Here is a 26,211-nt window from a genome sequence, read left to right on the forward strand (position 1 = left end):
AATTATTTGCCTTCATCCTTAGACTACAGCTTTCAAATGGGGGTCACTGACCCCATCTAAAAAACAAATACTCTGTAAGGCTACAAATATATTGTTATTGTTACTTTTTATTACTCATCTCTCTATTAAAGCCTCTCCTATTCATATTCCAGTCTCTTATTTAAATCAGTGAATGGTTTCTAAGGGAATTTGGTCCCTAGCAACCAGATAGCTGACATTCCAAACTTGGGCTAAATTGTCTCAGAATTTCCCTCTCTTGTATGATTCTATGTTCCCAGAAAAGGAGACGCCCAAGCCTAGTGTATTTGAGGCACAGGGCGGAGGGACACAAGATGGCAGATCCTTGGGGGCAGGACTTCATATAAACAGCCCCTCCCCCTGTTGCCCTTCGCCCCAGGAAGGCAGCACGTGACTGGAGGGAAGTCAATGCTCTTCGTACACTGTGATTGTTTCAGCCCGAGCTTTGGCCCAAATGTCTCGCTCTCCTCCCCCGCCGGCTCCTCAGCTCCCGCGCACTGTATTGGGCACCATGGAGTTCGGGAGACGGATGGACGCGAGGAGCAGCGGGGAAGTGGTGCAGGAGTTCCTCGGGCGCGGGTATGAAGAGTTGGACACCGCGCTAATGTATGCTGAGGGAGAGTCCGAGCGGATACTCGGGAGAATGCAACTTGGACCGCAAGGTAAACCGGAAGCGAACGCCAGGCTTGTGCGTCTCACGCCTCCCTGCTGAAAAAACGCACCTGTTTATGTTTACCAATCGCTAACCTCAAACTGTGATGGGCGGGCGTGGCTACAACTCGTAACGAGGCTTGGTGCGCTAAAGTGGGGAAGTGCTTCTTGGACTTTAGTCGGGGGCGGGGCTCTTTTTGGTCAAAGTTTTTATTTCTATTTAAAAATGACGATAAAGTAGTTTAGGGAATATGTGTTTTACGTCTGAAAACTTGTGGGCGTGTATTTCCTTTCTGAGAAACACAGCAGCCCAGTCTTGCTTTACAGCTGAGATTGCCACCTTTTCTGGGAAAAATACTGACCTTCCTATATATTTATCTTTATTCCCTATTAATAACATTGGGATCACTGACCTTCCTATATATTTATCTTTATTCCCTATTAATAACATTGGGATCACTGACCTTCCTATATATTTATCTTTATTCCCTATTAATAACATTGGATCACTGACCTTCCTATATATTTATCTTTATTCCCTATTAATAACATTGGGATCACTGGCCTTTCTATATATTTAGCTTTATTCCCTATTAATAACATTGGATCACTGACCCTTCCTATATATTTATCTTATTCCCTATTAATAACATTGGGATCACTGACCTTCCTATACTATTTATCTTTATTCCTATTAATAACATTGGAATCACTGACCTTGCCTATATATTTATCTTTATTCCCTATTAATAACATTGGGATCACTGGCCTTTCTATATATTTAGCTTTATTCCCTATTAATAACATTGGGATCACTGGCCTTTCTATATATTTAGCTTTATTCCCTATTAATAACATTAGGATCACTAACCTTCCTATATATTTATCTTTATTCCCTATTAATAACATTGGGATCACTGACCTTCCTATATATTTATCTTTATTCCCTATTAATAACATTGGGATCACTGACCTTCCTATATATTTATCTTTATTCCCTATTAATAACATTGGGATCACTGACCTTCCTATATATTTATCTTTATTCCCTATTAATAACATTGGGATCACTGACCTTCCTATATATTTATCTTTATTCCCTATTAATAACATTGGATCACTGACCTTCCTATATATTTATCTTTATTCCCTATTAATAACATTGGGATCACTGACCTTCCTATATATTTATCTTTATTCCCTATTAATAACATTGGGATCACTGACCTTCCTATATATTTATCTTTATTCCCTATTAATAACATTGGGATCACTGACCTTCCTATATATTTATCTTTATTCCCTATTAATAACATTGGGATCACTGACCTTCCTATATATTTATTTTTATTCCCTATTAATAACATTGGGATCACTGACCTTCCTATATATTTATCTTTATTCCCTATTAATAACATTGGGATCACTGACCTTCCTATATATTTATTTATTTTTTTCCCTATTAATAACATTGGGATCAGCTATCATTTTTACCTGCCAGGTGGTAACCCTATTTACAGCAGCCATTCCAGATACACAGAGCAATATTACCACCGGAATATTGTGTATTTACAGCACTGCCGGCTGGGGAGGCCTTTGACTGATTTTAGATGGAAGTGACTGTACAGTAAAAGGTGACCCTGAAGTCCAGACCCCCTTTTATATCAGAGGCTGTGTCCTTGTTATACATACCTCCCAATGTTTTGGAAATAAAAAGACAGTTTTACCGTTTTGTGGCCACACCCCCTAATTGCCATGTTCATTTTACAAAATTTGGAAGGTTATGAAAGTCTGAACACATTTCTGAGGTTTATATGTTTTATTACATTTTTACTAATGAAGATAAATTGCCCTTTAAGCTGCAAGTCACAGTTTCCCCTGCTTATCTTATATTGTTACAATTGTTTATTTGCTTATCTTTCATTGTTTTGTTATCATAAATTGTTACAATTGTTTCTTTGCTTGTCTTAAATTGTTAAAATTGTTTCTTTGTTTATCTTAAATTTTTACAATTATTCCGTTGCTTATCATACATTGTTACAATTGTTTCTTTGCTTATCTTAAATTGTTCCCATTGTTTCTTTGCTTATCTTAAATTGTTCCCATTGTTTCTTTGCTTATCTTAAATTGTTACAATTATTCTGTTGCTTTTCATAAATTGTTACAATTGTTTATTTGCTTATCATAAATTGTTACAATTGATTCATTGCTTATCATATTTATTGTTACAAATGTATCTAAGTGTACCTGACACGTATTCTGGGTTCTCTGCCAAAAATCGGGACTGTCCCACAGAAAACTGGACAGTTGGGAGTTATGGGCTACAGGCGCCCTGACCAAATGTTGGATTTTGAGGGCAGGTGCTTGAACAAAGAAGGTCTGAAAGCCACAGTGAGGAATAAATAAGGCGTTGCTCTCTTCACTGTAGTGTAGTGCCTGAAAATATACAGTTATTACTAATTACACTCTGTAGTCTGATTTCTTCTCCTTCTGTGTTATTAGTGCTCGTCCTGTACAGTCACACAATACACAAATATTTAAAGGAGAAGGAAAGGCATTTTCTACGTGAGGGTTCCAAAAGTTAGGCACCCCCCAGTGATTCTATTTACTTATCGGACACCACGGTGCTCCTATCCTAACAAATTGCAAGGTATTTTTGGGCTGACTTGTCACCCACAGTAGTACATTTATAACGATCATCCCATTCACTCTTATACAGATAGCTAGAAAATCCGCCATAAAGCAGGACAGGACTGCTGCTTACAATGGGGATCAGATAGGATCTGTGCAGCCACTGGGACAGAATGTTCTGTTATACAGATAGCTAGAATCTCAGCTGCCATAAAGCAGGACAGGACTGCTGCTTACAATGGGGATCAGATAGGATCTGTGCAGCCACTGGGACAGAATGTTCTGTTATACAGATAGCTAGAATCTCAGCTGCCATAAAGCAGGACAGGACTGCTGCTTACAATAGGGATCAGATAGGATCTGTGCAGCCACTGGGACAGAATGTTCTGTTATACAGATAGCTAGAATCTCAGCTGCCATAAAGCAGGACAGGACTGCTGCTTACAATGGGGATCAGATAGGATCTGTGCAGCCACTGGGATAGAATGTTCTGTTATACAGATAGCTAGAATCTCAGCTGCCATAAAGCAGGAGAGGACTGCTGCTTACAATGGGGATCAGATAGGATCTGTGCAGCCACTGGGACAGAATGTTCTGTTATACAGATAGCTAGAATCTCAGCTGCCATAAAGCAGGACAGGACTGTTGTTTATGGTGTTTTTTTTCTTAGCCAAATTGGCAACCAAAGCAAATCCCAGGGAAGGGAAGACTCTGAAGCCCGAGAGCGTGCGCCAACAACTGGAGACGTCTCTTCAGCGGCTTCAGACTCCCAGTGTCCACCTGTTCTACCTGCACTCACCTGATCACCAGACTCCTGTAGAGGAGACACTTGCTGCCTGCCAACAGCTGTACCTGGAGGTGAGTCTCTTTAGTTGATTTTATCATAGTACGGGGGGGGGAGGGGTAGCTATTCTTTGGTCTCATACATTTTCATTCAGCACTGAAATGCTGCTTTTTTGCAAGACTATAAAATGTTTGGCCTAGAGGGAGAATTGTACAAGTTATTTTGTCTCTGTGTATTGTTCACAACAATAACGGCAGATTTAAAATTCGAAGTAATTTTTTGGATACTTCTACCATCGAATATGGCTTCTTCGACCATCGAATGGGCTACTTCGACTACGACCTTCGACTTCGAATCGAACGATTCGAAGTAAAAATCGTTCAACTATTCAAACATTCGATAGTCGAAGTACTGTCTCTTTAAAAATTTCTTCGACCCCCTAGTTCGCCACCTAAAACCTACCGAGGCCAATGTTAGCCTATGGGGAAGGTCCCCATAGGCTTCCTAACAATTTTCTGATCGAAGGAATATCCTTCGATTGATGGATTAAAATCCTTGGAAACGTTCGATTCGAAGGATTTAATCGTTCGATCAAACGATTATTCCTTTGATCGTTTGATCGTAGGAATATTGGTAAATCCTTCTACTTCGATATTCAAAGTCGAAGGATTTTACTTCGACGGTTGAATATCGAGGGTTAATTAACCCTTGATATTCAACCCTAGGTAGATGTGCCCCTATGACTTCGATTAAAAGTAAAATCGTTCGAATTTTCTACCATTCGATAGTACTGTCTCTTTAAAAAAAACTTCGACTTCGATACTTAGCCAAATTAAACCTGCCGAAGTGCTGTGTTAGCCTATGTGGACCTTCTAGAGCATTTTTCTAAGATTTTGGAAGTCGAAGTAAAATCGTTCGATCGGTCGCTGAAATCATTCGAATCGATTCGAAGGATTTTACTTCGACCGCAGGATATCCGAATTCGATGAAAAAAATTTTGACGTCGATATTCGAAGTCGAAGTATTTCAATTCGATAGTCGAATTTGGAAGTATTTTTAACTTCAAAATTTAACCCTTGATAAATCTGTCCCTCTATGTAAAGAATTAAATGAAAACTGCCTCCATGGTCAGATAATAAGGGGGTGGGTAGGACTTTGCTCTCTATTCACATTGTCAGTCACACAAATCAATATTTTCTTTTCAGGGCAAGTTTAAGGAACTGGGTCTGTCCAATTACGCTGCTTGGGAGGTGATGGAAATTTACTGCATTTGCAAACACAGGAATTGGCTGCTGCCCACGGTGTATCAGGTAATACACTGAATTCACTGGCAGATGCTATAGAGGGGATTGGGTGGGCATTGTCTTACGACCTTCTTGTTTGGGCAAATACGTCTTCATTCCATTGTTATGTCCTTTGGCTAAAGGTGGCCATACACGGACAGATTAAAGCTGCCAATATTGGCCCTTCCGACCGGTCCCCCCATTGATATCAGGTTTGATTTATCCTGCGATCGAGGATCACATCGGGTAGTTGATTCGGTCCTATGACCCGTCGGCACCAATTCTCTCCATTGTAATCTAATCGTTCGGATTAATCCGATATCACCCTGCTGTTAGTGGGCATATCGGGGAACAATCAGCCTTGTGCCTTTATATGGTCACAGAACAACCCCTCAGTGACTTCTAATATCCTTATCATTTACAGTAGGGGGTACACTATCCCTTATAATACATGAGTGATACTCAGAGTTCCCTGTATAACTCAGCCTGCAGCCTTGTGCCTTTATATGGTCACAGAACAACCCCTCAGTGACTTCTAATATCCTTATCATTTACAGTAGGGGGTACATTATCCCTTATAATACATGAGTGATACTCAGAGTTCCCTGTATAACTCAGCCTGCAGCCTTGTGCCTTTATATGGTCACAGAACAACCCCTCAGTGACTTCTAATATCCTTATCATTTACAGTAGGGGGTACATTATCCCTTATAATACATGAACCCCTCATTGACATACTGTTATAATTAACAAGTGAATTATATATATTTTACACTTAGGGAATGTACAATGCAATCACAAGACAAGTGGAGTCGGAGCTTGTGCCCTGCCTGAGGCAACTAGGAATGAAGTTCTATGCCTACAACCCGCTGGCTGGTGAGTAATACAGATCTGCTGTTCTCTTTTATCATTCCTGCATTTATTCATTGACAATATTATAAAGCACCAGTTGTTGTTTTTTACCAAATGTACAATTATAGTAACATTTTCTTCCCCCATCCAAATCCATGTACAGCATATTCACATTTGAGGTCAGTTATCAAAATGTCTTTGTTTGCACCATCACAAGATCTGAAAAGTAAACGGGGTTAATGTGTCTGCCCTTGAGCTGCAGATAACGGGAAGGACGTAGTTAATGTGGGCTGAACCCCGATGTCTTATCTGCAGAGCTCCCCTTATATAATTCTGGTGCAACAGGGAATATCTGGCACAAACAAAGGCCCATTCGATTTATATTCCATTAATGTAGGGGAGTGAGAATTCCTATCTGTCCCTTTGTATTTATACCTGTCACTGGGAGCTGCCATACTGATTTAGTTTCATCAGTCACTGAGGGAAGTACGTTGGCTGCTGCCCAGTAAACACTGTAACTATAGACGACAATACAAACGTTTATATTTGATTCATTTCTATGGCTGTATGACATGATAATTAGCATGGATTTATATAGTGCTAATAATGTACACAGCCCTTAACAATAATATAGATAAGATAAACTAACAAACTAGAGTTACAGAATGAGCGAGGAGGATCTGAGAGACTTCTTTAGAAGGATTTATAATCTAAAGGATTAGGAACAATAGACACAATCGGTCTAAAACTGATTAGAGTTGATATGTTGGGATTGGTCTTGTCTGTTAATGGCAACAGAAGAGCTAGTTGAGAAGTAGTTAAAGAATTGTAACACATACCTACACTCTCCCTACTCACTGTGTCCCACTCAGTACCTCCCTTGTGCTCCTTAGGGAGACACAGTCACGTGATTCCCCTCCAGATCTGCACCAAAGACCCTCCACTAAAAGTCCCCATAGATGCAGTCGATTTTAGCGAAGTCCGACCAATCCTTCAAAATTATCATGCGGTTAGTGGGATTCAAACGATTTTTCGGCCGACATCTATCAGAAAATTGATCGGCCAGGTTAAACAATCTTTAAATCTATCTATGTCTGCAGGGACAAGCAGCTCCCCTTTGTTTTCCTGGCAAATTGGTCTTTTTAGTTGATGGACAATTCGTACGATCGTTCCGAGATAATCGCGGTCTCAGGATGACGATCGGATCTTTTAAATCTCAACATCTATGGCCAACTTTACACATCAGGTATATGGGGAAATTATATGGAATGTACAGACACCAAAACCCTTCAATAAAGCAATAACTAAAACTATATGTTAAATGTGCAGAATACAGGATTCTGATTGGTGTTGACTTTTCAATATGTAAATTAGTCTCTCCCATGTGTTGGGCACATACTTTAGGGAGAACCAGTATGTAAATTAGTATGGAAATGTGTTCACCCCATGCACTCATCACATAACATATGAGCACTTTTTCGATTTCCATTAGTTTTCTAGTTTTAGTGGTTTCTGCAATAGCAGTTTTAGACAGCTAGAAGCAGGTAGTTAGCGCATCAGCACCTGAGGTAAGTCATTTCCTATATTCATTTTACCCTAGGGTTCCTGACTTTTAAATTAGTTTACTTAAAGTTAGTTTTTAGGATTAAAACATCTTTACACTTATCCAGTAATATATATTTCTTACTTGCTTGTGTTATCATATAACTAACTAATAACTCTGTCATTATACACAGTGTGTGGCTCCTACAGAGCACGAATCTATTTGACAAATAGTAAAAGAGCTGTAACACTTACCTACACTCTCCCTACTCACTGTATCCCACTCAGTACCTCCCTTGTGCACCTTAGGGAGACAGTCACGTGATTCTCCAGTTCGGCTCCAAGGGATCCCCCACTTACACATCAGGTATATGGGGAAACTATATAGAATGTATCGGCATCAAAACCCTTCAATAAAGCAAAAATTAAAACTATATGTTAAATGTGCAGAATACAGGATTCTGATTGGTGTTGACTTTTCAATATGTAAATTAGTCTCTCCCATGTGTTGGGCACATACTTTAGGGAGAACCAGTATGTAAATTAGTATGGAAATGTGTTCACCCCATGCACTCATCACAAAACATATGAGCACTTGTTCGATTTCCATTTTCTAATTTTGGTGGTTTCTGAAATAGCAGTTCTAGACGGCCAGTAGCAGGTATTTAGCTCATCAGCACCTTAGGTTGGACATTTCCTGCAATCATTTTATTTCTTACTTTTAAAGCTGTTTACATAAACAAAATTTTTAAATTAGCATCTTTACAATAATTCAAAACTCTGTTTTACTTGTGTAATCATATAATTCTATCATTATACATAGTGTGTGGCTCCTACAGAGTAAGAACCTGCTAGACAAATAGTAAAAGAGCTGTAACACTTACCTACACTCTCCCTACTCACTGTATCCCACTCAGTACCTCCCTTGTGCACCTTAGGGAGAGACAGTATGTAAATTAGCCCCCCATGCACTGGTTAATGGTGGTTTCTGGGTATCAGCATAGCTCTGCATCACCTTGTGTAGGTCAGAATATCTGCAGGACCGACTGTCCTAACTGCACTTTATTCAGTTAACCATAGGGTTCCTGACCCACAAAAGACTAATCACAGTCTAAAACTGGAAATATCTGCACTGGTCATGAGATGCTGATGGGGCTGCCCTGTGCCTGTAAAGTAAAAAGTAAAGTAACGTAAAAAAGAAAAACACAGGGGGTGGCAACTATGACTTGTAACAGCAACAAGTGAGTGAAGCTTGGTTGAGGAGAGCAGTGCAGCACAGTATATTGACCTTTTAAAGGATAAGTAAACCTTTTAAATAAGTGAATGTAAAATTGATGATTGTACTATTCTAAGGACTTTTGCGATGTACATTTATTATTTATTTTGATTTTATTCCAAGATATTTATTCCAAGATATTAAGGGACACATGTACTGTTAATATGAATGAATTGTGTTACAACAGCGCCACCTGCTGGTCAGTTTCCCACCAGTCTGACCAGCAAGTAGTCAAGGAAGTTGTCAGGAGAAAGAAAGAGGCTGATGTTCTTCTGCTTAGGAAAGATGTGAGAAAGGTTTCTAATTTTATTCCTAAGCAGAAGAACATCAGCCTCTTTCTTTCTCCTGACAACTTTCTTGACTACTTGCTGGTCAGACTGGTGGGAAACTGACCAGCAGGTGGCGCTGTTGTAACACAATTCATTCATATTAACAGTACATGTATCCCTTAATATCTTGGAATCAAAAATAAACTTTATTTTAAAGGTTAAAGGGCTTGTGATCAGTGCATGGGGAAGACAAATTTGGATACTAATCTACATACTGTCTCTCCCTAAGGAGCACAAGGGAGGTACTGAGTGGGATACAGTGAGTAGGGAGAGTGTAGGTAAGTGTTACAGCTCTTTTACTATTTGTCTAGCAGGTTCTTACTCTGTAGGAGCCACATAGTGTGTATAAGGACAGAATGACACATTTGCAGCAATAAGTAAAAATGTAGAAGTATAGTAATAGTTATAAATTACTATTCTTGTGCTCTGTACTGGCAGGAGATTTGTTAATTTCATGCTTGTTAACCCATCCATAATGCTATCCCACAGCTTCCCCCTAGTTTTCTTTAGAAGTTGCTACAAACCCAAATTATAGATGCAAGAAAATTCACCAATGAGAATTCTACTGATCACAAACATCATTATAAATGCAAATGAACGGACCAATGAGAATGCTGATTCCCAGCCCCATCTCAGGCTGTTATGTTACATATAGAGATAATTACCAGTACGTCTGTTCTTCATTATATGACACTGGAATGAGACATGAGGATAAAGGACAGACTTGTTCAGTGCTGGGAAACTGGGCTTAAAGCTTCCAACTCCAGTTGCAGAATAAGAACATGGAGTCAGATTGATACAGATCAGCCGGGATTCTCATTGGAGGATTTTTTTTGTATTTTAAAAATGATATTTGGAAATCCAGAAATATTTTACTCCTTAAACATGATATAAAAAATTGTATTTGAATTGCTTTTAGTGAAATGTATATTTATTTTTTACGAGATAAAAAAATCTCGGAAATGAAAAGGCAATGTCGATTTGGGGGTTTAAATTTTGGAATTATATTTGAAAATAATTGTCAATTACTTCTGTATAATGATCAAACTACTTTGTAAATATTATTTTCCTCTCTCAGCTGTGTATTTTATTCTGTTTTTATGATGTTCTTGTCAATACATTTGTTGAAACCTTCTTCTATACATGTGAATAAGAACAGATTCATTAGAATTAAAGTCAGATGGAATAGGACTTAATCCCTGTCCTAAATGCAGTTATTTGGGGCAATATCTTAAAAGGGCAATAAACTGCTCTGCTTTCCTTTACCTTTACTCAGTTGTTGGTGTTACAAGTCATAGTTGCCTCCTGTGGGGTTTTTTTTACAGGCACAGGGCAGCCCCTCAGCATCTCATGACCAACACAGATATTTTCAATTTTAGACTGCTATTAGTCTTTTGTGGGTCAGAATCCCTAGAGCAGGGGTCCCCAACCTTTTTCACTCGTGAGCAACATTCAGATGTAAAAAGAGTTGGGGAGCAACACAAGCATGAAAAATCTTCCTGGGTGGTGCCAATAAGAGATGTGATTGGCTATTAGTAGCCCCTATGTGGACTGGCAGCCTATTGGAGGCTCTGTTTGGCAGTGCATCTGGTTTTTATGCAACCAAATCTTGTCTCCAAGCCTGGAATTCAAAAATAAGCTCCTGCTTTGAGGCCACTGGGAGCAACATACAAGGGGTTGGAGAGCAACATGTTACTCACGAGCTACTGGTTGGGGATCACTGCCCTAGAGGTAGAGGCAGTAGATATTCTAACCTACACAAGGTGATGCTGAGCTAAAAGCCTGATACTAGCGGTCTAAAACTGATAATACCCAGAAACCACCAGTAACTAGTGCATGGAGGGCCTAATTTGCATACTAATTTACATACTGTCTCTCCCTAAGGAGCACAAGGGAGGTACTGAGTGGGATACAGTGAGTAGGGAGAGTGTAGGTAAGTGTTACAGCTCTTTTACTATTTGTCTAGCAGGTTCTTACTCTGTAGGAGCCACACACTGTGTATAAGAACAGCATTATATATTTACAGCAATGAGTTTAAATGATCATTGTGCTCTGTGTGGCCAGGAGTAATATCAATCCAGAACTAGTGATTTAAGTGACCGGGTACCTCGCCACATAAAATTGCAATAACAAAAAGAGACTGCTGATTTGTATTAAAGGGGTGATTCACTTTTAAGTTAAAAGGGATGTAAACTCAGCCCTAACGCTGTCCAAGAACATGGAGCCAGATTGATACAGATCAGCTGGGATTCTGATTGAAGGATTTTTTTTGTATTTTAAAGCAGTCGCTGGCTGTGGCTATTTGGAGAAACGATTTGGAAACATTTTATTGTGCAATATTACTTTAAGAATACAACTGTGATGTTGCTGGACTACAGCTCCCAGCATGCCTCAACCTTCATTATTTGTTACATTATTCTGGGATTTGTAGTCCGCAACAATTTAGTAAAGATTGGTTGAGCAGCAGAGTTACTGCCTATCTAAGCTATTGCCCCAAACACAGCATTTAGAATTAAGAGAAGCCCTATTTCAATTGACTTTAATTAGTAATAAATCTGTTCTTATACACAGTGTGTGGCTCCTACAGAGTAAGAACCTACTAAACAAATAGTAAAAGAGCTGTAACACTTACCTACACTCTCCCTACTCACTGTATCCCACTCAGCACCTCCCTTGTGCTCCTTAGGGAGAGACAGTATGTAAATTAGTATGCAAATGTGTCTCCTGCTATTGCAATTTGACTTTATTTTCTAGTTTTAGTCGTTTGAGATATTATCAGTTTTAGGCAGCTATTATGCTTTAGCTCAGCGGCACCTTGTGTAGGTCAGAGTGTCTGCAGCCCTAACTGTCTCTGGACCCCCTGTAATCAGTTAACCTTAGGGTCGATGACTCTAAATGTCTGATAATATCAGTCTATAACTGTAAATATCTCTACAAACAAGAAATTGAAATGAATTGAGAAAACTGCTCTAAGAAGCTCTTTGCCTCACTTTACATAAAACCATTTTTTAATTCTTATCTTGACTTATCTTCATTGGTTATTATTTAATAATTTAATGGGGTACTGACGAGGGAAAACATGTTTTCTTCAAAACGCATCAGTTAATAGTGCTGCTCCTTCTGAATTCTGCACCGGAATTAGTTTTTTTTTAAAAGAGCCTGTAGATTTTTTTTTGTTTTTTTAAAACTTTGTAACAACTAATTTTGAAATATGGCGTGGGGCTAGGCATGATGTTAGTTTCCCAGGTGCCCTCAGGTAATGTGACTTGTGTTCTGTTCAGTGACTCTTTATTGCTTCACTGCAAGTAAAGGTGGCCATACACTATAAGATCCGCTGATTTGGCAAGGTCACAAAATCAGCGGAACTTAACCTGATATGTCCACTAATGACTGGGCGATATCGGAGGAATCTGAACGTTCGGCCCTGGGGCCGAACAATCGGATTACAATACTACGAATGGGCTCTGATGGGTCACCTTAAAATTGATATCACCCCTTCCTTTCCCCTCTCAGCAGAACAATGGGCAGCTAACCAGATAGCAGCTCCCTGACATCTCTGCTAAAGGATTCAGTTGCCTGAACTGATGGTGCCTCCATGGACTAATAGCACTGCTGCTACTGCCCGGAATTTCAGCAAGTGGGCAATGAACAGGCAAAACTGTCTATACTGTCTCCCAATAACTTAGGGTGGCTTCAGGCATTTTCTGCCACAATGGAAAAACTGCCCCAATCCTCCATAAACGTGTACAGTAAAGGAGATATAGATATACACATTATGCACTTCTGGCTTCTATGAACAATAACTTCACATCATAAATACATTAAACAGTTAGGAGGAGAAGTAGTAGAACCCAAAATACATTAAATACAATGAAAAAACAGTAGTAACTTTAGCCCCATATACAAAAATACACTGATAGGCAGTGGGAACTTTAGGCTCAAATACATTAAATACAATAAAAGGCAGTGATTTGTGACACCCCAGACCCCCTTACCTTTCCAAAAAGAAACCTCCTGAAGGCTGGAGAAGATTTCATCATTGTAGAGATCAAAATCAGTCAGAAATTGTTTAGTCTAGTGGTAGACATGAGAATTGCACCCGACCAGGAGAACCCCTGCTATTGTACGACTTGGGCCGTATTGAAGTGCAATGAGAAGGGGAGACTCAATAGTGACTCTGGGTGGTGGGGCATAGTAGGTGTCAGGTATGGGTTGAAGTTCAGGTCGGGCACTGGTCTGCCCAATTGGACCTGTGCTGAGACGGCTCATGATCAGTACATGGGGGAGACAAATTTACATACTAATTTACATACGGTCTCTCCCTAAGGTGCACAAGGGAGGTACTGAGGGATACAGTGAGTAGGGAGAGTGTAGATAAGTGCTCTTTGAAAAGTAGGTTCTTACTCTGTAGGATCTGCAACTGTTTATAATGAACGATACATTAACATTTTTATATGATCATAAGTTGGGATGAAATTACAAAATACTGGATTCTAGGTGGTGTTGTATTTCCATAATGTAAATTAGGGCTGCCTTTGTGTTGGAGGCATCCCTGCTGCATGAAGAAATAATATTTTCTTCATAATATTATATTCCATTTCCACAGTTTGTAGCATCTACAGAGCTTCTTAGAGCTTCAATGTGAATTGCAAAACTGCTGTAAGATATTTGTAGTTTCATATTTGTTAATACAAGGTTTTTGAAAGTCAGCAGCCCTGAGGGGCTGAGCTAAAAGCCTGATACTAGCTGTCTAAAAATACTAATATCTCAGAAACCACGAAAACTAGAAATTTTTACAAATTGCAAAAGTTGTTTAAAGGCCTTTTGATCAGTGTATTGGAGCGAAAAATGTGCATACTAATTTACATACTGTCTCTCCCTAAGGTTCACAAAGGAGGTGGGACACAGTGAGTAGGGAGAGTGTAGGTACATGTTTTAGCTTCTTAACTATTTGTCTAGCAGCTGCTTTCTATGTAGTAGGATTTATTAGATGTTTTCAAAAATTATGTGGACATATCCCTAAATTATGATGAAAGTGCAGAATTAAGGCTTCTGTTTGGTACCTCCCTTGTGCTCCTTAGGGAGAGACAGTCATGTGATTCTCCTCCAGATCTGCTCCAAGGGATCCCCCACTTACTCTACAGAAATATAAGGAAACTACATATAATGTACAGGCACCTAAACCCTTAAATAAACCAATAAATAACAATAAATGATGAATGTGCAGAATACTGGCTTCTGATTGGTGGTGACTTTCCAATATGTAAATTAGTCTCACCCATGTTTTGGGTGTATCCCTGCTGCATAAAGAAATGGTAATTCAGCAAATGTTTCAGTGTCTCCTATAACCAGCCCCACTCCTCGCTCACTCATAGTAGGTGTAGTTAGTGTAGGCTGAACCCTAATGTCTGCAAGAGCCACAAACTGTGTATAAGAAGAGAGTTATTACTAGTGCAATTCAGTTGCTATGGGGCTTTTTCATTGTTATAGAAGTGCAGTCTGTGGCCAAAGATTTTGTGATTTTCTTTTTGAAGGCTGGAGGGTCTGTAGCCATAAGGGCAAAGACACACAGAGCCACTAGTAGCAGCTACTTGTCACACCTATAAACTAGACAACTGAATACAGCAAGTGCAGAGACAGGGCTACAAAAGCTAAAAGCCTGATACTAGGTTGCTAAAGCTGCTAATACCTCAGAAACCACTAAAACTAGAAAGTTAATGCAAACAGCAAAATTCTTGTGATCAGTGCATGGGGGGGGCAATTAACATAGTAATTTACATACTGTCTCTCCCTAAGGAGCACAAGGGAGGTACTGAGTGGGATACAGTGAGTAGGGAGAGTGTTGGTAAGTGTTACAGCTCTTTTACTATTTGTCTAGCAGGTTCTTACTCTGTAGGAATCACACACTGTGTATAATGACAGAATCTTGATGTTCTTATGGAACAAGGAGGAAGTAATCCCTGCTGTGCTGTCAACTCTGTTGTTACCGGACTATAAATCCTGGAATAATCCCTACTCACTGTATCCTACTCAGTAGCTGTACTGTACTATGCGGCAAAAGAAAGTCCTATGTTCTCCTGCTACAAATAGCAATAAATAACGACTTGACTTGATCTAACAAATAATGAAGGTTGAAGTATGATTGAAGCTGTAGTCCAACAACATCAGGTTTGTATTCATGAAGCAATATTGCTCAATAAATCTTTCCCCCAGATCTCTACAGTTAGTGACTGCTCCTCCAATGAGAATCCCATGTGGTCTGGATCAATTCTTTGTTCCTACAACTGGAGTTGGAAGCTTTAAGCCCAGTTTCCCAGCACTGAACAAGTCTGTCCTTTATCCTCATGTCTCATTCCAGTGTCATATAATGAAGAACAGACGTAATTATCTCTATATGTAACATAACAGCCTGACATGGGGCTGGGAATCAGCATTCTCATTGGTCCATTCATTTGCATTTATAATGATGTTTGTGATCAGTAGAATTCTCATTGGTGAATTTTCTGTGCATCTATAATTTGGGTTTTCAGGAACTTCTACAGAAAACTAGGGCAAGCTGTGGAATGGCATTATTGATGGGTTAACAAGCACAGTTTTCAAATTAACACAACCCCTGCCAGTACAGAGCACAAGGATATTAATTTATACTTAAGTCTTATTAATAACCTTATACAATTTTACTTATTATTATAAATGTCTCATTCTGTTCTTACACACAGTGTGAGGTTCTTACAGAGTAAGAACCTGCTAGACAAATAGTAAAAGAGCTGTAACACTTACCTACACTCTCCCTACTCACTGTATCCCACTCAGTACCTCCCTTGTGCTCCTTAGGGAGAGAGAGTATGTAAATTAGTATGCAAATTTATTTTGCACCAATCACAAGGTTTCTGAGCAACTTTTGCAATTTGTATTTACTTTCTGGTTTCAGGGATATTAGCAGTTTTAGACAGTTAGTATTGGGCAGAGTGTTTACAGCCTTAACTGTCTCTGCACTTCCTCTATTCTGTTAACCCTCCTGACCCTCAAACAACTGATAATAGTAGTCTAGAACTGGAAATATCTGTTCTGATCATGAAATGCTGGGGGGTTGCCCTGTGTATGTTAAAAAAACACAGGGGGCTAATTATGACTTGTCAAATGCTGGAGGAGGGCATTTATTTAGATCTATCTATCTATCTATCTATCTATCTATCTATCTATCTATCTATCTCTTAATGCAATGGAGATGCACACAACACATGGGAGAGACTAATTTACATATTGGAAAGTCACCACCAATCAGAAGCCTGTATTCTGCACATTCATCATTTATTGTTATTTATTGGATTATTTAAGGGTTTAGGTGCCTGTACATTAGATGTAGTTTCCTTATATTCCTGTAGTGTAAGTGGGGGATCCCTTGGAGCCGAACTGGAGAATCACGTGACTGTGTCTCCCTAAGGAGCACAAGGGAGGTACTGAGTGGGATACAGTGAGTAGGGAGAGTGTAGGTAAGTGTTACAGCTCTTTTACTATTTGTCTAGCAGGTTCTTACTCTTTAGGAGCCACATACTGTTTATAAGAACAGATTTATTACTAATTAAAGTCAATGGAAATAGGGTTTCTTTTAGTCCCAAGTTTGGGGCATTAGTTTAGACAGGCAGTAACTCTGCTGCTCAACCAATCTTTACTAAATTGTTGCTGACTACAAATCCCAGAATAATTTAACAAATAATGAGGGTTGAGGCATGCTGGGAGCTGTAGTCCAGCAACATCACAGTTGTATTCTTAAAGTAATATTGCACAATAAAATGTTTCCAAAACGTTTCTCCAAATAGCCACAGCCAGCGACTGCTTTAAAATACAAAAAAATCCTTCAATGAGAATCCCAGCTGATCTGTATCAATCTGGCTCCATGTTCTTGGACAGAGTTAGGGCTGAGTTTACATCCCTTTTAACTTAAAAGTGAATCACCCCTTTAATACAAATTAGCAGTCTCTTTTTGGTGTTGCAATTGGATGTGGCAACGTACCCAGGCACTTAAATCACTAGTTCTGGATTAATATTACTCCTGGCCACACAGAGCACAATGACAGCTTAAATTTATTGCTGGAAATATATATAACATTGTTCTTACACACAGTGTGTGGCTCCTACAGAATAAGAACCTGCTAGACAAATAGTAAAAGAGCTGTAACACTTACCTACACTCTCCCTACTCACTGTATCCCACTCAGTCCCTCCCTTGTGCTCCTTAGGGAGAGACAGTATGTAAATTAGTATGCAAATTTATTCCCCCCCATGCACCAATCACAAGGTTTCTGAGCAACTTTTGCAATTTGTATTTACTTTCTGGTTTCAGGGATATTAGCAGTTTTAGACAGTTAGTATCGGGCAGAGTGTTTACAGCCTTAACTGTCTCTGCACTTCCTCTATTCTGTTAACCCTCCTGACCCTCAAACAACTGATAATAGCAGTCTAGAACTGGAAATATCTGTTCTGATCATGAAATGCTGGGGGGTTGCCCTGTGCATATAAAAAAAAACACAGGGGGCCAACTATGACTTGACAAATGCTGGAGGAGGGCATATATTTAGATAGATCTATAGATAGATATAGATCCATCTATCTATCTCTTAATACAATGGAGATGCGCCCAACACATGGGTGAGACTAATTTACATATTGGAAAGTCACCACCAATCAGAAGCCTGTATTCTGCACATTCATCATTTATTGTTATTTATTGGATTATTTAAGGGTTTAGGTGCCGGTACATTGTATGTCGTTTCCTTATATTCCTGTAGTGTAAGTGGGGGATCCCTTGGAGCCGAACTGGAGAATCACGTGACTGTCTCTCCCTAAGGAGCACAAGGGAGGTGCTGAGTGGGATACAGTGAGTAGGGAGAGTGTAGGTAAGTGTTACAGCTTTTTTACTATTTGTCTAGCAGGTTCTTACTCTGTAGGAGCCACACACTGTGTATAATGATAAAATTATATGATTGTACAAGCAAAACAGAACTTAGTATTGCTGTATAATTGCAAAGATGATAACCTAAGAATTATCGTTATGTAAACATATTTAATAAAAGTAAGGAATGAAATGAATACAGTAAATGTCCAACCTAAGCTGCTAATGAGCTAAATATCTGCTACTGGCAGTCTAGAACTGCTATTTCAGAAACCACCAAAATTAGAAAATGGAAATTAAAAAAAGTGCTCATGTGTTTTGTGATGAGTGCATGGGGTGAACACATTTCCATACTAATTTACATACTGGTTCTCCCTAAAGTATGTGCCCAACACATGGGAGAGACTAATTTACATATTGAAAAGTCAACACCAATCAGAATCCTGTATTCTGCACATTTAACATATAGTTTTAATTTTTTGCCTTATTGAAGGGCTTTAATGCCTGTACATTATATGTAGTTTCCCCATATTCCTGTAGTGTAAGTGGGGGATCCCTTGGAGCAGATCTGGAGAATCACGTGACTGTGTCTCCCTAAGGAGCACAAGGGAGGTACTGAGTGGGATACAGTGAGTAGGGAGCATGTAGGTAAGTGTTACAGCTCTTTTACTATTTGTCTAGAAGGTTCTTACTCTGTAGGAGCCACACACTGTGTATAAGAACAGATATATTACTAATTAAAATCAATTGAAATATGGCTTTTCTTTGGTATAAATGCCATGTTGGGGGTAATAGCTTAGAGGGGCAGTAACTCTGCTGCTCAACCAATCTTTACTAAATTGTTGCTGACTACAAATTCTAGAACAATGAACAAATGATTAAGGTTGAGGCATGCTGGGAGCTGTAGTCCAGCAACATCACGGTTGTATTCTTAAAGTAATATTGCGCAATAAAATGTTTCCAAAACGTTTCTCCAAATAGCCACAGCCAGCGACTGCTTTAAAATACAAAAAAATCCTTCAATGAGAATCCCAGCTGATCTGTATCAATCTGGCTCCATGTTCTTGGACAGCGTTAGGGCTGAGTTTACATCCCTTTTAACTTAAAATTGAATCACCCCTTTAATACAAATTAGCAGTCTCTTTTTGTTGTTGCAATTAGATGTGGCGAGATACCCGGGCACTTAAATCACTAGTTCTGGATTAATATTACTCCTTGCCACACAGAGCACAATGATAACTTAAATTTTTTGCTGTAAATATATAATGTTGTTCTTATACACAGTGTGTGGCTCCTACAGAGTAAGAACCTGCTAGACAAATAGTAAAAGAGCTGTAACACTTACCTACACTCTCCCTACTCACTGTATCCCACTCAGTACCTCCCTTGTGCTCCTTAGGGAGACACAGTCACGTGATTCTCCAGATCTGCTCCAAGGGATCCCCCACTTACACATCAGGTATATGGGGAAGCTATATGGAATGTACAGGCATCAAAACCCTTCAATAAAGCAAAAATTAAAACTATATGTTAAATGTGCAGAATACAGGATTCTGATTGGTGTTGACTTTTCAATATGTAAATTAGTCTCTCCCATGTGTTGGGCACATACTTTAGGGAGAACCAGTATGTAAATTAGTATGGAAATGTGTTCTCCCCATGCACTCATCACAAAACATATGAGCACTTGTTCGATTTCCATTTTCTAATTTTGTTGGTTTCTGAAAAAGCAGTTCTAGACGGCCAGTAGCAGGTATTTAGCTCATCAGCACCTTAGGTTGGACATTTACTGTAATCATTTTATTCCTGACTTTTAAATCTGTTTACATAAACAAAATTTTTAAATAACTATCATTACAATTATTCAACAATTCAAAACTCTGTTTTGCTTGTGTAATCATATAATTCTATCATTATACACACTATGTGGCTCCTACAGAGAAAAAACCTACTAAACAAATAGTAAAATGTAAATTAGTATGCAAATTATCCCCCCCATGCACTGTTTACTGGTGGTTTCTGGGTATTATCAGTTTTAAACCGCTAGTATCAGGCTTTTAGCTCAGCATCACCTTGTGTAGGTTAGAATATCTGCAGCACCAACTGTCTTTGCACTTCCTCTATTCAGTTAACTGTAGGGTTTCTGACCCACAAAAGACTAATAGCAGTCTAAAATTGAAAATATCAATGTTGGTCATGAGATGCTGAGGGGCTGCCCTGTGCCTGTAAAAAAAAACCCACATGGGCAACTATGACTTGTAACACCAACAACCGAGTAAAGGTAAAGGAAAGCAGAGCAGAGCAGTTTATTACCCTTTTAAGCTATTGCCCCAACCACTGCATTTAGGACAGTGATTAAGTCCTATTCCATCTGACTTTAATTCTAATGACTCTGTTCTTATTCACATGTATAGAAGAAGGTTTCAACAAATGTATTGACAAGAACATCATAAAAACTGAATAAAATACATAGTAGTTTGACCATTTTACAGAAGTAATTGACAAAATTATTTTCAAACATTATTCCAAAATTTAAACCCCCAAATCGACATTGCCTTTTCATTTCCGAGATTTTTTTATCTCGTAAAAAATAAATATACATTTCACTAAAAGCAATTCAAATACAATTTTTTATATCATGTTTAAAGAGTGAAATATTTCTGGATCTCCAAATATCATTTTTAAAATAGAAAAAAAATCCTCCAATGAGAATCCCGGCTGATCTGTATCAATCAGGCTCCATGTTTGTTCCTGCAACTGGAGTTGGAAGCTTTAAGCCCAGTTTCCCAGCACTGAACAAGTCTGTCCTTTATCCTCATGTCTCATTCCAGTGTCATATAATGAAGAACAGACGTAATTATCTCTATATGTAACATAACAGCCTGAGATGGGGCTGGGAATCAGCATTCTCATTGGTCAGTTCTTTTGCATTTATAATGATGTTTGTGATCAGTAGAATTCTCATTGGTGAATTTTCTTTGCATCTATAATTTGGGTTTGTAGCAACTTCTACAGAAAACTAGGGGGAGCTGTGGGATGGCATTATGGATGGGTTAACAAGCACAGTTTTGGACTTAACACATCTCCTTCTAGCACAGATCATAAGGATAGTAATACGTAACTATATTAATACATTTTTACATATTGCTGTTAATATATCATTCTGTTCTTATACACACTTTGTGGCTCCTACAGAGTAAGAACCTGCTAGACAAATAGTAAAAGAGCTGTAACACTTCCCTACACTCTCCCTACTCACTGTATCCCACTCAGTACCTCCCTTGTGCACCTTAGGGAGAGACAGTATGTAAATAAATATGCAAATTTGTCTCCTCCATACATTGATCACAAGGTTTTTGAGCAACTTTTGCAATTCTCAATGGGTTCAGGGATATTAGCAGTTTTAGACAGCAAGTATCAGGCATTTAACTCAGCAGCACCTTGTGTAGGTCTACCCTATTGTTCTCCTAAGGGAGATGCGAGACTAAGTAACATATTGGAAAGTCAACACCAATCAGAATCCTGTATTCTGCACATTTAACATATAGATTTAGTTATTGCCTTATTGAAGGGTTTTGATGCCTGTAAATTCTATATTGTTTCCCCATATACATCAAGTGTAAGTGGAGGGTCTTTGATGTAGATCTGGAGGGGAATCACGTGACTGTCTCTCCCTAAGGAGCACAAGGGAGGTGCTGAGTGGGATACAGTGAGTAGGGAGCGTGTAGGTAAGTGTTACAGCTCTTTTACTATTTGTCTAGCAGGTTCTTACTCTGTAGGAGCCACACACTGTGTATAATGACAGATTTATTTAGTTCTGTTACATTAAAAGAAAAGTTAAGCTGTGGATGCAAATATAATGGTTAAAAAATATCTTTTATTCATCAATAGGGATGTTAAATCACTGTCAAAAATAAATTTAAAAATCTTTTATTCCTAAGAAATGGATTTGCGTAAAGTGTTGCTGAGAGTATTACAACAGGTTTTCAATCCATTTCCATTTGTCATTTTCTAAGATAATTGCAGTTTTAGACTGCTATTGCTAGGCTTTTGAGACTCAGCAACCCTAGGGTTAACTGCTTTTAGGAAGTGAAGAGGCCGTTAGGGCTGCAGAGACTCGGTTGGGCTGGGGTCAATTTAAAAAAAAAAAAAAAAAAACCCTGCTTTTACCCCCAACCACAATGTTGGCTTTATTATCTACACCTTTTGTGGGAGAATATACGAACAGAAAGTGGATTTTGAGCTTCCTTTGAGTGATCCTTTTCCATTGCCATTCATTTTCTCTGTTCCTTGTGGTTTCTCACATACAGGGCAGCCATCAGGGGGGGACAGGGGGGAGAGTTGTAGGGGGCCCCGAGGGTAAGGGGGGCCCGGCCACGCCACACTTGCTTGATTAGCCGGGCCCCCCATTTTTCTGAGAGACTTCGGGAAGGCATGGACGTTTAAGGGGCCCTGGCCACCAATTTTTTTTTCTCATGTGGGTTCCTAGCCACCAATATTTTTTAATGGGGGGGTCCTGGCGACAAATGTTTTTTTATGGGGGGCCCTGACCACCAATATCTTTTTATTTTTTATTAACATGTGGGAACCCTAGCCACCGATATTTTTTTGTTTTTTTTACTGTGTGGTGGGGGGCGGACCTGTGGGGTGGGGAGGGCGGACCTGTAGGTGGGGCTTGCGGTGGGCGCAGCCCAGGAGGCCCTGGAAATTTTGTCGTATGGGGCCCTGCGATTTCTGATGGCGGTCCTGCTCACATATTAGCAGTTTTAGGCTGCTAGAACCAGGTTTGTAGTGGAGCAGGTTCCTGTTAAAGGTCGGCGCGTCCACAACCCAAACTGTTAATGTAGTTTCTGTACTCAGTTAGTACTTGGGTCGCTGAGTCTCAAAATCCTGCAAATGTATCAGACACATCAAAATGTTTTGTGCTGCTTCTCAGGGACAGGAGTGGCCAGTGCTTGAGATTCAATGGCTCTGGGTTCTTTGAGAGCTGCACAATGGTGGGCAATGCATGGTTCCGCTAGTGATAGAATTGACTGGGGGATTAAAGGGTAAGTAAAGGGGTCACTAATGTTCCAATAGGTGTGTGAGGGACAGAGATGCACTGATGGATCCCCAGCTTACAGCACAGGTATATGAAGACACTTTAGTAAAATGGTCCAAACTGGTGCTTGGGTCAAAGATTTTCAACCCACACCCAGTCAGTCCCATAACCCAACCTGGGCCGCCACATCCATTTCTATACTCGTAGGATACGTGAGCAAAATGTGTGAGAACCATCAGTTCCCTTCTCTGTGGGCCGTATATGAAATCCCCAATGTTCTCTCTGTGCAGGGGGGCTGCTGACGGGGAGGTACAAGTACGAAGATAAAGACAAAGAACAGGCCACGTGCAGATTTTTTGGAAACAGATGGGCAGAAGTCTACAGGAACAGGTAGGGCCCAATCCTGCCAGTGCTTTTGGGTCAGGTACAAATATACCTTCTTGGTGCAACAAGAATGAATTCATTTCACCTGCTGGGGGATCTGCTGCCTTTAACAGGCGTAATGTGGTACTGCAGGTCCTGAGCATCATTTAAAAGGAGACATAGACCTAACCACACAATTCTTCCACTGCTTCTCTGCTCAGTTTTATTATTATTTATTGTGACCGGAAAGAGAGAACAGAGCAAAGAATCCTCAGGGGTCGCTCCCTGCATCAGTAACTTACCCTTTTGCAGATCTGTCCAACTGCCAATAGAACAGCAGGGGGCCCTCCTGTTACACATTCGTAATATTAGCAGCGTAAAAAGAAAAAATAATGCATTGCAAAAGCACAAAGGAAAGCCCCTTTAATTACAACACAGTATAACCAGAGGGGTCAGTTGTAAAAAGTTACCCACCAAGAGATATCTTGTAACTGGACCTGTGATTGTTACACAGATACTGGAAGAAACATCACTTTGATGCCATTGATCTGATGCAAAAGTCCCTGCAGGAAACATACGGGTCAGAGAAACCCAGTCTGACATCTGCCGCTCTCCGATGGATGTACCACCACTCAATCCTGCAGGTATAGTCACATATTGTACTAAGTGCTCTGTGTCACATTCATTTAATAACATGAGTCCAATACTGTAGCCATAAAGCAGGGCAGGACTGTAATACAGATAACAAGAATCTCAGCTGCCATAAAGCAGGACAGGACTGCTGCTTACAATGGGGATCAGATAGGATCTGTGCAGCCACTGGGACAGAATGTTCTGTTATACAGATAGCTAGAATCTCAGCTGCCATAAAGCAGGACAGGACTGCTGCTTACAATGGGGATCAGATAGGATCTGTGCAGCCACTGGGACAGAATGTTCTGTTATACAGATAGCTAGAATCTCAGCTGCCATAAAGCAGGGCAGGACTGCTGCTTACAATGGGGATCAGATAGGATCTGGGCAGTCACTGGGACAGAATGTTCTTATACAGATAGCTAGAATCTCAGCTGCCATAAAGCAGGACAGGACTGCTGCTTACAATGGGGATCAGATAGGATCTGTGCAGTCACTGGGACAGAATGTTCTGTTATACAGATAGCTAGAATCTCAGCTGCCATAAAGCAGGGCAGGACTGCTGCTTACAATGGGGATCAGATAGGATCTGTGCAGCCACTGGGACAGAATGTTCTGTTATACAGATAGCTAGAATCTCAGCTGCCATAAAGCAGGACAGGACTGCTGCATTTTGAGAGACATAGTCCTACTGTACAAATATACTTACATGTGATTTCTTTCCCATCCAGGGTAATGTTGGAGATGCAGTTATCCTGGGAATGTCCAGTATGGATCAGTACCTGCAGAACATGGCTGGGCTGGAAGGGGGTCCCCTTCTCCCACCAGTTGTAGCAGCTTTCAATGAAGCCTGGAATCTGGTTGCCCACGACTGTCCTAATTATTTCCGCTAAGTGAAGCCCAAGCGCTGGAGTAGTGGTTATCTGATCTGACTGCCCAACTGCTGATACTCAGGGATTTGTACTAAAGTAAAGTGGGACCTGGGTAGATCGGTAGAACCTCAAAACCAAACCCCAGACCCATTAGTTGTTGATTACAAGCTGGAAAGCTCAATAAATAGTTTCTAATTAGATCCTGTCTGTGCACACCCCCAACTAATGAACTGGGGGCCTGATCCCCAATACTTTATTCCTATCACTAACCATTGGCCAAGATCAAGTGTCGTATCTGTTTATATCAGTGGGTGGGATATCTCCAAGCTAAGGGGGGTATAGCAGTCCCAATCTGTTGGTGGAGCAGAGAGGCACTCGATCCTCTGGCCAAAGGACCCCCATTTTAGGTTGGGCCTGAGAATGTGCCCCGGGCCCTGCAAACTTGGGGGGCAGGAAGATCACGGGGGTGAATTACACAATCTTTCCTTTATGCACTTTTGCTCTTTAGCCTCAGCCTTTTGACCTTGGAAGCAAATGCTTTTTTATAATGCGGCTGATAGGCTGGGGCACTTCCACTTTCTTATGATACAAGTATTGGGTCCGTTATCCAGAAAGCTCTTAATTATGGGAAGTCCATGTCCCATAGACTCCCATTTTCTCCAAATAATCCAGATATGTAAAAATGATTTCCTTTTTCTCTGTAATATTAAAACAGAATCTTGATCCCAACGGAGATATAATTAATCCTTATTGGAGGCAAAACCAGCCTATTGGGTTTATTTCATGTTTAAATGATTTTCTAGTAGATTTAAGGTATGAAGATCCAAATTATGGAAAGATCCCTTAACTGGAAGCAGTCTGGATAACGGGTCCCATTGCTGGTTTTATATTTTTACCCTGGCACTTGGATTGTGGTGCAAAACCTCCGGGTCAAGCATGGATCGAGGAAGGGGTTGGGCTCCTTCCCCCTAAACCCTTGTCTCATTGTGAATCTACAGGTTCTCCTTGGAGGGACCATTGGTAATCCTGATTCCCGACCCCCT

At 40.0% G+C, this 26,211-nt stretch overlaps 1 protein-coding gene and 13 non-coding genes across 14 annotated transcripts; 8 read left to right on the forward strand and 6 right to left on the reverse strand.

The window, feature by feature from the left end:
* Positions 1-274: 274 nt before the first annotated feature.
* On the forward strand, positions 275-25,363 carry akr7a2.S (aldo-keto reductase family 7, member A2 S homeolog). Its single transcript, XM_018228337.2, has 7 exons — positions 275-680; positions 3,971-4,158; positions 5,290-5,394; positions 6,147-6,243; positions 23,591-23,690; positions 24,178-24,307; positions 25,028-25,363. The coding sequence occupies exons 1-7, from the start codon at positions 473-475 to the stop codon at positions 25,187-25,189; spliced, it is 990 nt and encodes a 329-aa protein (XP_018083826.1). The 5' UTR covers positions 275-472; the 3' UTR covers positions 25,190-25,363.
* Positions 8,587-8,643, reverse strand: LOC121396687. Its single transcript, XR_005963128.1, has one exon. It is a non-coding gene; the product is annotated as a U7 small nuclear RNA (small nuclear RNA).
* On the forward strand, positions 9,647-9,703 carry LOC121396688. The gene has a single exon (XR_005963129.1). It is a non-coding gene; the product is annotated as a U7 small nuclear RNA (small nuclear RNA).
* On the forward strand, positions 11,302-11,358 carry LOC121396689. The gene has a single exon (XR_005963130.1). It is a non-coding gene; the product is annotated as a U7 small nuclear RNA (small nuclear RNA).
* Positions 11,940-11,996, reverse strand: LOC121396698. Its single transcript, XR_005963138.1, has one exon. It is a non-coding gene; the product is annotated as a U7 small nuclear RNA (small nuclear RNA).
* Positions 15,214-15,270, forward strand: LOC121396699. The gene has a single exon (XR_005963139.1). It is a non-coding gene; the product is annotated as a U7 small nuclear RNA (small nuclear RNA).
* Positions 16,088-16,144, reverse strand: LOC121396683. Its single transcript, XR_005963124.1, has one exon. It is a non-coding gene; the product is annotated as a U7 small nuclear RNA (small nuclear RNA).
* On the forward strand, positions 16,862-16,918 carry LOC121396686. Its single transcript, XR_005963127.1, has one exon. It is a non-coding gene; the product is annotated as a U7 small nuclear RNA (small nuclear RNA).
* LOC121396685 lies at positions 17,494-17,550 on the reverse strand. Its single transcript, XR_005963126.1, has one exon. It is a non-coding gene; the product is annotated as a U7 small nuclear RNA (small nuclear RNA).
* On the forward strand, positions 18,266-18,322 carry LOC121396697. The gene has a single exon (XR_005963137.1). It is a non-coding gene; the product is annotated as a U7 small nuclear RNA (small nuclear RNA).
* LOC121396695 lies at positions 18,910-18,966 on the forward strand. The gene has a single exon (XR_005963135.1). It is a non-coding gene; the product is annotated as a U7 small nuclear RNA (small nuclear RNA).
* LOC121396690 lies at positions 19,546-19,602 on the reverse strand. Its single transcript, XR_005963131.1, has one exon. It is a non-coding gene; the product is annotated as a U7 small nuclear RNA (small nuclear RNA).
* On the reverse strand, positions 21,441-21,497 carry LOC121396691. Its single transcript, XR_005963132.1, has one exon. It is a non-coding gene; the product is annotated as a U7 small nuclear RNA (small nuclear RNA).
* Positions 21,990-22,046, forward strand: LOC121396692. The gene has a single exon (XR_005963133.1). It is a non-coding gene; the product is annotated as a U7 small nuclear RNA (small nuclear RNA).
* Positions 25,364-26,211: the final 848 nt, after the last annotated feature.

Source organism: Xenopus laevis, chromosome 7S (genome assembly GCF_017654675.1).
Source record: "Xenopus laevis strain J_2021 chromosome 7S, Xenopus_laevis_v10.1, whole genome shotgun sequence".
NCBI lineage: Eukaryota > Metazoa > Chordata > Amphibia > Anura > Pipidae > Xenopus > Xenopus laevis.

Coding starts and splice junctions, on each gene's coding strand:
- akr7a2.S (XM_018228337.2), top strand. CDS start 473: ATGTCTCGCTCTCCTCCCCCGCCGGCTCCTCAGCTCCCGCGCACTGTA. Junction 6,244..23,590: donor TGCCTACAACCCGCTGGCTG/GTGAGTAATACA, acceptor CTCTCTGTGCAG/GGGGGCTGCTGACGGGGAGG. Junction 23,691..24,177: donor GCAGAAGTCTACAGGAACAG/GTAGGGCCCAAT, acceptor ATTGTTACACAG/ATACTGGAAGAAACATCACT.